This window comes from Ornithorhynchus anatinus, chromosome X3, assembly GCF_004115215.2.
Source record: "Ornithorhynchus anatinus isolate Pmale09 chromosome X3, mOrnAna1.pri.v4, whole genome shotgun sequence".
Taxonomy (NCBI): domain Eukaryota; kingdom Metazoa; phylum Chordata; class Mammalia; order Monotremata; family Ornithorhynchidae; genus Ornithorhynchus; species Ornithorhynchus anatinus.
The window spans coordinates 26348594-26363143 of NC_041751.1; the positions used below are offsets into that span (position 1 = coordinate 26348594).

A 14550-nucleotide genomic window follows, 5' to 3' on the forward strand; every position below is an offset into this window, starting at 1 on the left:
CATTTAGAATACTTGCTGCTTGAGAAGCAGCGTGGCTCAGTGGAAAGAGCACGGGCTTTGGAGTCAGAGGTCATGGGTTCAAATCCCGGCTCGGCCATTTGTCAGCTGTGTGACTTTGGGCAAGTCACTTCACTTCTCGGTGCCTCAGTTACCTCATCTGTAAAATGGGGATTAAGACTGTGAGCCCCACGTGGGACAACCTGATTCCCTTGTGTCTACCCCAGCGCTTAGAACAGTGCTCGGCACATAGTAAGCGCTTAACAAATACCAACATTATTATTACCCAAAAGTCATTTGTTTTTAATGTGGAGTTTGGCTTTGTTGACAGAACACAAACAGTTTTCCCACTACTATGAAACTACTATTATTCATTCATTCATTCATTCAGTGGTATTTATTGAGTGCTTACTATGTGCAGAGCACTGTACTAAGCGCTTGGAATGTACAATTCGGCAACAGATAGAGACAATCCCTGCCCAATGATGGGCTCACAGTCTCAGTTTTGATGTCTTTTTCTTTTTACACTACTATTAGACAGCCACGTGATCAACGACATACATATGGCCAAGATATAAATAGGAAACTAGATGCCAAAAGGCCTGAATCCTTGAGCACTTTTGAATTAATCGTCCTGGACTGCTTTGGGGCATAAACGAAAAAAAAGAAATAGGCTTACCGTTTTCTTTAACATTTTGAGGGCATACGACTTCTGCGTCCCCTTCTGTCTGCATCTGTACACAATCGATGTCGCACCCCTTCGAAGGAGAAAAGGAAGGTGTTAGCAAGAAAGTTGCAGAAATCGCTTACTACAGTGCTCTGCACACAGTAAACGCTCAATAAATATGATTGAATGAACTCTTTGCGGACTGGGAGCGTGACGACCAACTCTAGTGAACTGGACTCTCCCAAGCACTTAATACAGTGTTGAGCAGAGATGTAAGTGCTCAACAATAGCTCTAGAGGAGGGTGGATAATTCTCCAAATATAGATGTTGGCTCAAAAGGCATCTTGATAATCAATTTCCCTTTCTAAGAAATGGTATTAATGATCACTGCCCCCTCTCCTATTTCTCTGTAAACCTTTGGCCAAATCAAACGTATTTAAGGCACTAGCTAAATCATCCTCTGGCATTCTTTGTTCAAGCAGATCCCGATACTTGCCGCCTACCCAAATGTCATTTGTTTTTAATGTGGAGTTTGCCTTTGTTGACAGAGCACAAAATTTTCCCACTACTATGAAACTAATACATTATCTAATACACAATGGTGAATTTCTACTCAGGATCCCACCGGTGGTTGTGATAGTAGTAGAAATAGTTTTTATTAAGCATTATTGCCTGCAGAGCACTGTACTTAAGTGCTGAGAAAGAATACAAAGGTGGGAATTAAACATGGACCCTGGCCCTTGGGGGAATCTCACAATCTAAAAATAAAGAGAGGGAAAAGGGACTGGGAACAGATACTTAAGGGTAGAAAGCTCCAACTGCCAATGCAATTCCTCCCCCCTCTCTCTCTCTCTCTCCCTCCTCCCCCCCAACACACACACACACACACACACACACACAATGGACTGAACTCTTAAACCATGACAGTGGTTTTATTTATTGCATTTCTATTTTTGTTTAATGTTGATTCAGTTGTCATTGTGTCCTTTCAGATCGGCCTGCATCAGTGCTGTCTATTTTAGACTGTAAATATTAAAGCACAGCCAAATTAGTGGCATAACTCATTTAGTATTGTGCCTAGCATCAGTGCTTAAAACACTACTGAAGATGATGATTTCATGGTTATCTGGTGATGTGACATTCAGGAATAAACACATGAATGAACAGTGTATGTTTATTGAACGATTTCTGGTTTTTACTAGATTATCTATGAGGGATTTTTCTAGAAATGTAATGATGAGGGGATTGAGTTTTCTCGTTAAAAAGATTACATTAAGGAATGTAAAAGTGATTAAAGAAAACATGCCGGCAAGAATTGTTGAATTTAAGGAATTTTGTTTCAATCAATCAATGGTATTTATTGAGCACTTACTACGTGCAGGGCACTGTTTCCCGCCTACTTGGACCGTTCGCCCCATGTGGGACAAGGACTGTGTCCAACGTGATTATCTTGTATCTAGCCCAGTACTTAGTAAGTGCTTAATAAGTACCATGAAAAAAATTCTAAAATATAAATGCCTCTATATCATAAGCTCTCTGAGGGCAGGGATCACGCCTTCTAATTGTATCATACTCTTTCAAGTGCTTGCTGCAGGACTCTGCACGTAATTACCCATCAGTGGTCTTTATTGAGCTCTTACTGTGTGCAGAGAAAGTATCTGGGAAGATATAAGGAGCTAAGTTCAATTGATTCATTGACAGTCTTTCGCTAGAAAATAAAGTGGAGCAAGCTTTGACCCCCTTAAGTGGGGGAAGGATGCTAATGATTTGTTATTTTACAGAAAGTCTTGAGAACAGAGAAGTAGTTTTAAAGAAGAGTTGTAAATGGTAGTTTAGCTTTTGTTAAAAGACTGAGATTGTGTCCAAAGTAAAATATTTCTCCATTTGTAGCAAAGTTTCATCTCTGAAGGTCTTCGCTAATGTTTCCAGTTTTAGTTTCTGCAGTTTAGGGGACATGTGGAGAAGCCATGGGGATCAGTCAAGGTTCAGAAAAGAGAGTAACACAAATTATTAAAGGGATATAAAATAGGACCTAAGAAGGAAGGTTAAAGGAGTTGGCGTTATTCCATCTGAAAAGAGAAGTCCAAGGGGTGGCTTACTAAATTTAATCAACCCCTAAGACTGATGTTTTAATAGAAAAAAAGTTGTCTAAAAATGCTTTATATTCTATGAGCCAGTGGTGAGAGATGGTGGTAGAACCCAGATCTAAAAGAGCTGCACAGATGAATCTAAAAAAAAAAATAAAATAAATCCAAGAAATCGAGAGTATTTACAGAGCGCTTACTTGGAGCACCTTACTCAACATTTGGAAGAGTACGACAGAATTAGTGGACATGACCCCTACCCTCAAGGAGCTTGCAATCTATCTGGGGGAAGCCGATGCTAAAATGAATTACAGATAGAAGAGGGCAAATGGGATATGTACATAAGTTGGTGCCTCAGTAATAGGGTATGTAAGACACGTTCAAAAATGCTTACAGGAGTTTGTGAGTATTTACTCGGTGGTGCAGACATGCAGGCTAGGCAGTAGGGGAGATTAGAAATTAATCGAGGAAAATCTGAAGGAAATGTGATTTCAGGTCTATGACAATGGAGAGAGCTGTGGCATGTTGAATTTGAAGGGAGTGGGAGTTCTCAGCGGGAGGAAGGGCATGGACAAGAGATTGGCTTCAGGAAAAAAAAGAATGAGATACAATAAATAAAGGAACAGAGAGAGAGTGCGGGGGTGTAGTAGAAGAGAATGGCTCCGCTACTTGCCTGTTGCGTGACCTCACTTCTTTGGGCCTCAGTTTCCTCAATTGTAAAATGCAGATTAAACATCTCTTCTCCCTCCCTTAGACTGTGATCTCTGTGTGGGACAGGGACTGTGCCGGACCGGATTATCTTGTCTCTACCCAAGTGCTGAGTGCAGTGCTTGGCACATAGTAAAGGCTTAACAAATACTATTATTATTTCTAGATGGTGAGCTTGTTATGGGCAGGGAATGTGTGTTATATTGTGCTCTCCCAAGTGCTTAGCGTGGTGCTTTGCACACAGTAAGTGTTCAATAAACATGATCGAATGAAGGAGAGAAAGCTGAATGAGTATCTTAAAGCCAATGGTGAGTTGGTTCTGCTTGTTGTAGAGAGGACTGCTACCATGTGAAGTGGGGATTTTGGGGAGGCAAGAGGAGACATATGTAGAATGACAGGAAACCTGGGTTGTTTGCTTACTCCTTTTGTCTGGAGCCAAGCAGCATGGTATAATGGACAGAGCATGGGCCTGAGGGTCCGTGGGTTCCAATTTGGCCTCTGCCACTTGTCTGCTGTATGACTCCGGGCAAGTCACTTGACTTCTCTGTGCCCCAGTTACCTTATCTGTAAAATGGGGATTGAGACTGTGAGCCCAATGTGGGATAGGGACTGTGTCCAGCCTGATTTGCTTGTATCCACCCCGGTGCTTAGTACAGTGCCTGGCACACAGTAAGTGCTTAACAAATACCATTATTATAAATCTGCACATAGGACTTTGTGTTTGTGTGGCTGTTGATAAGCTTGTGGCTCTGTGTACATTTCTGTCCCATATTTGGGGAAAAAAGGATCTTTTCTGTCCATCACCTGCTCTCCTTTCACCCTCCTATTATCCATTCTTCTCCTCCACTCTTTTTCCACCATCTCATTTCTCTTCTGCCCTTTCTCAGTGTATGGTATGGGATAAGGACTGTAAATAACAGGAAGCACCATTGTTTGGAAATGAAAACATTAACTCCTCAACTTCTTTTATTATGGTACTAGTTAAGCACTTACTAGGCTGTAAACTCATTGTAGGCAGGGACCGGGTCTGTTACATTGTACTCTCCCAAGTGCTTAGTACAATGCTCTGCACACAGTATGTGCTAGAAGAATGCGATTGGCTGTGTGTCAGGCACTGTACTACGAGCTGAGGTAGATACAAGATAATCTTGTATTTAATCTTAGTTTCCTCCCCTTCTTTCATTTGGCAACCTCCTCATTAATTTTTCATTTGAAACCCCAGGTGCAGTTTATAATCCAGAGCATTTTATGGGCCAATAAAGTAATACCTAGCCTCAAGTAAATGAAGGCCTATTTCAAGGAGAACCAGTTGCTTTCCATTTCACAGAGGAAACAGTCTTAAATTGAAACTTGAAGGAAGAATTTTAAGGCTCTCCACCCCTGAAGAACAGGAAAAATAAGTTTGACAATCATCTTTATTTTGGATGATTTAGGTGAATCATCACTTTAAGTGCCCAGGGCAGGGTTTAGCCAAATAACCTCTTAAGGACCTTTCTGGCTTGCTGCTTATGTGATTCTAGGTGAGATGGAATTTAACCATAGAAATCTCCCCAAAATAAAACACCTCCCAAGCTTCCTTCATGCATAAGAGCCAAAAGGGCAACTTGTGGGAGGAGATCATTACTGGCTGAATGTGAATGCTAATTATCAGCAAAGAAAAGAGTTCTTTGTTCTAAACAAGAGCTATAATTTTATTGCACTTTCCAAGATATTGGCAAGTTATGGCATTTAACATTCAGGTCTTGCTCTTTCTATTCTTTAAATTATGAAACTTTGGAAATTAAATTGGATGGGAAAATTAGACAACTAGCACTTACACTGTAATATGCTGCAATTATTATTTATAATAGATGTAGGTTGTAAGAATACTTGGAGCCTTACACATTTTTTAGTCTTACCCAAAAAGAACACTAAATCTAAGAACTTTATGTGAAATACAAGATTAGAAGCATCATAAAAAGTTTTCAAGGTTACCCAGGGATAGGAGAAATGTTGAGAAGACCAGAAGCCGGAAGAAACTTTCTTTCAGACTTGGTCATTTTTACACTAAAGAAAACAGAATTGCTGCCTTGTGAGGTGTTCCTTAGCCATCAATTAAGGTATTGGTTAAGTGAGAACTGATGGCAAAACAGATACTCTGTGCTTACTATCAATCAATGATAATTATTGAGCACTTATTTTGTTCCAGGCACTGTACTTGGGAGAGTACAATACAATAGAGTTGGTAAATAAGTTTCCTGCCCATAATGAGTTTACTAAAAGCTAGTATGTAGGCAGCACTTCTCCCTGATCTACAAGAAGAGTGTGACCTGTTGTCATGCCAGGAACTATGGACCATGGCTTAGGGCTTTCTAGCTGCAAAGAGAACGTCCGGTGGGCACGCTATCATTAGAGTTATGGATTCACTTGGTATTCCACTTCACCTTAAGCTTCTTCCCCTAACTGGAGAGGAATAGGCTACTTCAGGACAGTAGACCATCCCACTGATTTAAATGCATTTAAAAACCTTTTAGTACACTTAGTCAAAACTGTTCATTGTTCATATTGTTCATTTACAGTATGCTTCATTCTCACTTCCATATGGTAAGACGTGAAAAAGAATCATTATAAAATGTCCTCCAATTTTACAAGAAGCAACGGGGCTCTGGATTGGGTTACTACATCATGGAATTATTCTTCTGAAGAGTGTCAACTTGAATGCCCAGGTCTTAATACTTTTTGAGTGGACAAGTCAAAGGGTGAACAACTAATGTATGAAGAAATAGACTATTTCAGTTGTGATTCAGATTTTTTCAGCTTTGATTTTGACGAGAGAAAATCATTCCATTTGAGAATTTTGAATTATTACTTCCAACCATTACATTGATTTTTTTTTAAACCAGCATGTCAGTTTAAAGTGCATCTTTGCCTAAAATGTCCTGTAAAGATAATGTCATATGAAATAAAATTTCAAACTTTCAGGACTCTGCTGACAGAAGGCAGAACAAGCAGCCTATCATCTATTGAGCAAAAGCTATTTGAGCAAAAGCTATTTTTTTTTTTTAACCGAGAGGAAAACCTTTATGATTGTTCACAGTAAAATCACAAAGGAGGAAAAATATGAGCTATGCTATGGTTACTATTCTAGGATGACCAGATTTGCAAAATAGAAAAAAAGCAACACTTTATCCATCCAGAAGGGTTTTTCATGACACTGGGCAAAAGTCCTGAAATAAGATGAGTTCTGAAAAAATGGAGTACCACACAGAAAAAAGTTGGCATATAGTACAAGAGCTTAAGAATTGTCATTATTAGGGTCCTTACTGTCTGCATATAGTAAATACTCAATAAATACGTTTAATTGGAATGTGTCTACCAATTCCACTGTAACTCTAGACCGTAAGCTTGTAATATGAATTTATTGTTTAAATTATAATACGAATTTATTGCCATTGTTCTTGTCTGTCTATCTCCCCCGATTAGACTGTAAGCCCGTCAAAGGGCAGGGATTGTATCTGTTACCGATTTGTACATTCCAAGCGCTTAGTAGAGTGCTCTGCACATAGTAAGCGCTCAATAAATACTATTGAATGAATGAATACGAAGGCAGCATGTCTGCTCATTCTGTTGCATTGTACTCTCCCAAGTACAGTACTCTGAACATAATAAGCGCTCAATACCATTGATTGTACTCCCCTACATGCATTTAAAAGCCTGCATTGTACTCCCCTAAGCACTTAATAGAGTGGTCTCACAGTGTAAGCACTCAGTAAATGTGATGGAGGAATAATTACATAGATCCCTGGCCCTCAAGGAACTCACAATCTAAGGGAGAGGAAGGGGAATGGCCAACAGACACAAACAGAAGGATTAATCAATCCATCAATCAGTTGTCTTTATTAAGCACTTACTGGGTGCAGAGCACTGTATTAAGCACTTGGGAAAGTACAATATAATATTACAATCACATTCCCTGCCCACAACAAGCTTACAGTCCAAAGGGGGAGACAGACATTAATATAAATAAATAAGATATGTACGTAAGTGCTGTGGGGTCAGGGTAAATAAAGGGTACAAATCAGAGTGAAGCAGAAGAGAATGGGAGAAAAGAAAATGAAGGTTTAGTCAAGGAAGGCGTCGTGGAGGAGATGTGCCTTCAATAAGACTTTGAAAGTGGGAGGGTAATTGTCCGATATGAAGAGAGAGGGTGTTCCAGGACAGAGGCAGGATGTGGGCGAGAGGTCAGCAGCGAGAGAGAAGAGATAGAGATATAATGTTGGTCTTTGTTAAGCGCTTACTATGTGCCGAGCACTGTTCTAAGCGCTAGGGTAGACACAGGGGAATCAAGTTGTCCCACGTGGGGCTCACAGTCTTAATCCCCATTTTACAGATGAGGTAACTGAGGCACCGAGAAGTGAAGTGACTTGCCCAAAGTCACACAGCTGACAAATGGCTGATCCGGGATTCGAACCCATGACCTCTGACTCCAAAGTCCGTGCTCTTTCCACTGAGCCACGATGCTTTTTCCAATAGAGGAGCAAAAAGTGTGGGCTAGTTGTAGTAGGATAGCGGCGAGGTGAGGTAGGAAGGGGTAAGGTGATTGAGTGCTTTAAAACCAAAGGTAGGGAGTTTCTGTTTGATACAGAAGCGGATGGGCAACCAGTGAAGCCTCTTGAGGAGTGGGGAAACGTGAACTGTAAACCCACAATGAGCGTACCGTGTAGAAGGGCAGACAAACATTAGTATAATTTATAATACATACAGATAACCTTAAATGCTATGGGATTAAGAGTGGGGCACATATTAAATGCCCAGAGGTCACAGATTCAAATACAGAGACGATGCAGAAGGGAGTGGGAGCTGGGAAGAAGAGGGTTTAATCGGGCAAGGCCTCTTGGATGAGATGTGACTTTAATAAAGCTTTGAAGGTGGGGAGAGTGGTGATCTGATGTATATGGAGGGCAAGGAAGTTCCAGACTAGAGGGAGGACATGGGAAAGGGGTAGGCGGCGAGATGGATGACATCAGGGCACAGTTAGTAAGATGGCACTAGAGGAGCCAAGTGTGTGGGCTGAGCTATAGTAGAAGATCCCGCCGTCGACCCCTGGGTCACGTCCTCCCGCGGTCCTGGAACGCCCTCCCTCCTCACCTCCGCCAAACTGATTCTCTTTCCCTCTTCAAAACCTTACTTAAAAATCACCTCCTCCAAGAGGCCTTCCCAGACTGAGCTCCTCTTCCCCCTCTACTCCCTCTGCCATCCCCCCTTTACCGCTCCGCAGCTAAAGCCTCATTTTCCCCTTTTCCCTCTGCTCCTCCACCTCTCCCTTCCCATCCCCACAGCACTGTACCCGTCCGCTCAACTGTATATATTTTCGTTACCCTATTTATTTTGTTAATGAATTGTACATCGCCTTGATTCTATTTAGTTGCCATTGTTTTTATGAGATGTTCTTCCCCTTGACGCTGTTTAGTGCCATTGTTCTTGTCTGTCCGTCTCCCCCGATTAGACTGTAAGCCCGTCAAACGGCAGGGACTGTCTCTATCTGTTGCCGACTTGTTCATCCCAAGCGCTTAGTACAGTGCTCTGCACATAGTAAGTGCTCAATAAATACTATTGAATGAATGAAGATCAGAGAGATAAGATAGGAGGGGGCAAACAGTGAGTGCTTTTAAGCCAAAGGTAATGAGTTTCTGTTTGATGCAGAGGTGGATGGGCAACCACTGGAGGTTATTGAGGATTTGGGAGACTTGGATTGAATGTTTTGGTAGAAAAATGATCCAAGCAGCACAGTGACACATGGACTAGAGTGGAGAGAGGAGGCAGGGAGGTCAGAGAGGAGGCAGCTAATCAGTTGGACATAATAACAATAATGTTGGTATTTGTTGAGCACTTACTATGGGCCAAGCACTGTTCTAAGCTCTGAGGTAGATACAAGGTAATCAGGTTGTCCCACGAAGGGCTCACAGTCTTCATCCCCATTTTAAAGATGAGGTAAATGAGACACAGAGAAGTGAAGTGACTGGTCCAAGGTCACACAGTAGACACAGACAGAGTTAGGATTAAAACCCAGATCCCCTGACTCCCAGGCCCATACTCTTTCCATTAGACCACACTGCTTCTACAGTCGGGCTGCCTTGAAGGCGCCTGTCTGTCTCTAAGTGAAACAAAGCTACTCTGTTTTTCTTCAAGGCAAATTCAAATGTTTATCCAGTAACATAATGAGCCCAACCACTAGCTGACTTGGGGCAAATCTACTGGCGACTGGCTGACCAACTATTATGTGTTTACAGGATTCCAGGTAAAGTTCAAGTCCATTTTTAAGTGGATAAAAAAAAAATGATGCTTGCATTCGGATCAGAGCTTCTGGGGGGTAAAATATGATTGCACAGTGTTAATGCAGTTTAGCACTATGGTCCAGCTACAAAGAGGGAAATTACAAATCAGTCTTCCTTTTAACTGGCGTGGCTTTGAGAAAAGTGCCTATGTACCGTTTGTCTTTACTTTGCTGGGACAAGCACTCACCAATTATGTTTCTAATGGTTTTTAAACACAGAAGAATTTCCCAAACTGCAATTTCTAAAGTACATCAACCTATGGGAGAGCACAAAGCCTATAAATTCTAATACTGATAAGAAATAGCCTATTTCACATTAACAACATATATTTGCTTCCCGCAGAGTCTGGCTCTAAAGCTGTACAGTGGGGCTTCAATACCAGTTCTCCCTCCCACAGACTATGAGTCCCATGTGGGATAGGGACTGTGTCTGTCTTGTTTGGTACTCACCCCAGTGCTCAGTGCAGTGCTTGGCACTTAGTAAGTGCTTAGCATCTATCAGAATTCTTACTAGTATTCTGATTTTACCTCTTGGCTCCACAAACTTTCTGAAGCCTCTAAATGAAGTTACCACATCCTGATTGCAACCTATCGGGTCCTCCCTTCCTCCAGCAGCAAGTGAAGCCTGTCAAACATTAGTATGGATTGAGCACGTATTGTGTACAGAATTTTGTACTAGGCACTTGGAGATGAACAAAAGAATCAAAAAACACGTTCCTTGCCATGTAGGGGTTTTCACTGTACTACTTGCAGTCAGTCCTTCAGTCTATCACATGTATTGAGCGCTTCCTGTGTGCAGAGCACTGAACTAAGTGCTTGGGAAAGTACAACAATAAACAGACATTCCCTGCTCACAACGAATTTATAATCCACTGTAATAGCAGCAGCCGAATTTATTAGGCGCTCACTTGGCGATTGTAATAAGCACTTGGAAAGTACAGCATAACAATGTGACACATTCCCTGCCCACAAGGAGCTTATGTTCTAATGGGGGAGAGAAGCATCAAACTATTTACAACTGGAGTGGTCAAAAAAAGAAACTGAGCAGACATAGATACTTGAGTATTAAAGAGGGTGTAAATAAATTCATAAATTCCCCCCAACTTAGATTCTAATCCCATCTCAGCCACTGGTTTTCTGTGTGACCTTGGGTAAGTCACTTCACTTCCCTGTGCCTCAGTTACCTCATCTATAAAATAGGATTAAGACAGTGAGCCCCATGTGGGACAGGGACTATGGCCAATCTGATTTTCTTTTATTTACTCCAGGGCTTATTTCAGTGACTGGCACATAGTAAACAGTTAAAAAGCATCATAAACAAAGTGCTAGAGTTGGATGAAGGGATGATACGGCTCAAGATGTTGGGAAATTAAATCGGGGAAAGCTTATTGAAGAGGTGGGATTTTAGGAGGGATCTGAATGTGGGGAGGGAGATCCAAGCCGGGGGGGACGGCGACAACTCGAGTGAGGAGTGGGAGGTGAGAGGGAAAAGGGTGAAGTAGTTAGAAGGTCGGCTAGGGAGGAATGAAGACAGCAAGGTGGGGGAATAATAATAATAATAATAATAATAATAATAATGTTGGTATTTGTTAAGCACTTACTATGTGCAGAGCACTGTTCTAAGCGCTGGGGTAGATACAGGGTAATCAGGTTGTCCCACATGAGGCTCACAGTTAATCCCCATTTTACAGATGAGGCACAGAGAAGTTAAGTGACTTGCCCACAGTCACACATCTGACAAATAGCAGAGCCAGGATTCGAACCCATGACCTCTGACTCCCAAGCCCAGGCTCTTTCCACTGAGCCACGCTGCTTCTCTAATAGAGGAAGAAGAGAGCAGGGTCCAGCTCTATGCCAAGCAAGTAGGACAAGTCTCCCCTGACTCCCCTAGATGGACCACTGCCCCTGTAGATCATATCAGCCAAAGGGGATTCCTGCTCCCTGCTCCAGCCCACCTCCCCTCTTTCCAGAACATTGCTGCCTTCCAAAAGAAACCCCAGATCCAAAGGCTAGTGGAAAAAGCATGTGTCTGGGAGTCAGAGGACCTGGGTTCTTATTATGGCTCTAATTGCCTGCTGCGTGACCTTGAGCAAGTCATTTCACTTCTCGGTGACTCAACTGTAAAATGGGGATTAAATTCCCATTCCTCCTCCTACTTAGACTGTGAGCCCCATGTGGGACAGGGACTGGGATCGACCTAATGAACTTGTATCTACCCCAGTGCTTAGAACAGTGCTTAACACATAGTAAGTGCTTAAATATTAAAAAGAAGAAGGAGGAAAAAAAAGACCATGCAACAGAGCTGGCAGCTGGGTTGGTTGCTTTGGGGGCCAGCCTCATATCCTACTTGTCTTGTCTTATACTGTCGAGTCATCTCCGACCCATAGCGACACCATGGACACATCTCTCCCAGAATACCTCACATCCATCTGCAATCATTCTGGTAGTGTATCCATAGAGTTTTCTTGGTAAAAATACGAAAGTGGTTTGTCATCGCCTTCTTCTGCACGGTAAAATCAAGGTCTCTGCCTTCGACTCTCTCCCATGTCGCTGCTGCCCAGCATTAGGTGAGTTTTGACTTGTAGCAGATTGGCTTCCGCTTGCTAGCCACTGCCCAATCTAGGAATGGAATGGGTAGGCCTCTGCTTGACACTCTCTCTCTTCCGTAGTTGAGACTGGCAAGGTACTGGAAACTCTCTAGGTGTGACCCTGAGAGGGGCATATCCTACTGGGCATGTTTAATGTAAAAATTTGTCACATCCCCATGACATCCCATTTGTTCTGGATGACATCCACCTCTGGACCCTCACAATCCCCCCCCCATTCCGCTCTACCCAACAGTTCTCATTTCTCATCTCGGCCATATTATAAACTGAGACAAATTATTAGACTGTATGACAAGAGGGATTAGCAGTTGTTTTTCATCATGAAACTGAAGGCACATGACATTTTTTTCATCAATTTCTTGGTACTGGATGTCAAATGTAAATCTCAGGCAAAGAGTAAGACTCTTTGGCAAAAACTTTGACCTGCCAAACCATGGTTAAAAAAATGTATTTTATTTAAAAGTATTGATCTCTTATTTGAATTTCTGGAAAGGGTTCTCTAATCCTTGTTCCTGTGTAATTTAAAAGACTCTAGCTATAGGAAAGACTTGCCAATCAAACATCAAAATCATATATGCAGCTGTGTTTATTTTTATTCTCTGGATCAATTTGCCATTATCTAACAAGCCTATTCCTGTCATTGGATTTTAGATTAGACATGTTTTCAAGGATAGCAGGTATATTCTTATTTATTCTCCCTAGTGATGAAAATGAGGCTAGAATCCTACAGCAGCACCCTGGAAAAGGATTAAAATATGCATCTCATTGGATCCAGTTAAACATCCAATCTTGCCCACTTGGGCACAGCTGAAAGCCACTTGGTACTTGTCTCAAAGTGCATCTCAGACATCCTGCATTGTGAGATACTCAGACACTTTTTAATGCTCTCCAGCACTACCACTGTCAGTATTTTACAGTGTTCAACTACAACACAAGACACATACTCTAAACTTTCTACCAGCAAAGAACAAGGTAAACAACAGCTGAAATGATTACATTACTGGCTGGGCATTTTTGAATCTGTGACACTAAGAATGGTTAACCAAGGAGATTTGGAAAGTTCCCATTAGTCTTTAAGAGCTTTAAGAGCTTTTAAGAGGCTTTAAGAGCTCTAAACTAGGCCTCAAAAGACATTATTACTCAGATTGTTGTAATTATTGAAGCTGAGCCCCATTTTTACCACCTTTCTTTAGCCATTCACCTCTCCCCTCTCACCATAACCTCCTCCCTTTCCTGATCCATAAGGAAAGAATAAATACAATCCCAGTCATCGGGACATAATTTTAACGGTTATTAATATCGTTCATCATGTCAATCAATCAATCAGTATGTGCATGTGTAGCTTTTATAGGTATTTAACAATACTTAGCTTAATTCTTAACTCCTTTAGCCTCTAATTCTTCTGAGTGCCAAGCTTTTTTGGACTGCAGCATAAAATCCCCAAAGTATTGAATCCAAAGATAGCCATAACAATACAAAAGTACTGTAGGACTTATTTGCTCCCCCTTAAACTGCCATTTCTATGCAATTCCTTTGGGCCAAAGCATGAGAGGCAGGGAAGTTTTATCAGTAATCACAGCATTTAGTTACAGTAACCACAAAATATTCTTGATGATGAAATCCTACTGATAGTTGCTGTGCTATGTTCTGGCTTTAAAGGAATACTTGAAATCCCACAAATTAATCCTAAAATAATTCAAAAGTGAAGCAGCTTGGCCTAGTGGAAAGAGCAGGGGCCTGGGAATCAGAAGACCTGGGTTCTACTTCCAGCTCTGCTACTTGTCTGTTGTGACCTTGGGCAAATCATTTCACTGCTTTGGGCCTCAGTTACCTCATCTGGAAAATGGGGATTAAGACTGTGAGCCCCAAGTGGGACATGGGCTGTTTCCAACCTGATTAGGTTGTAGCTACCTGGGCTCTTAGTACAGTGTCTGGCACAGAGTAAGTGCTTAACAAAGGCCATATAAATAAAATATAAATAAAAACCTACAAACTGAGTTCTGGAAAATACCTGGTCAGCATCACTTTGAGGAAAATAGGACAGTGCATACACTGGGTGTTCAAATAAATAACAGTGATGTTGATAATGGTAATACAAATTGGTGTCTAAAACTTATCAATATTTATAGCTATAATCACTTATTACTTTTAAACAAAATTAATCTTGTATGACTT

At 41.5% G+C, this 14550-nt stretch overlaps 1 protein-coding gene across 1 annotated transcript in view; it reads right to left on the reverse strand.

The window, feature by feature from the left end:
• The window catches only part of CAMK4 (calcium/calmodulin dependent protein kinase IV), a 242086-nt gene that overhangs the window by 135860 nt on the left and 91676 nt on the right, over positions 1 to 14550 (reverse strand). The window contains exon 2 of the mRNA XM_007672810.3: positions 677 to 755. Within this exon, the coding sequence (XP_007671000.2) occupies positions 677 to 755 (79 nt within the window). The remainder of the gene's footprint in view (positions 1 to 676; positions 756 to 14550) is intronic.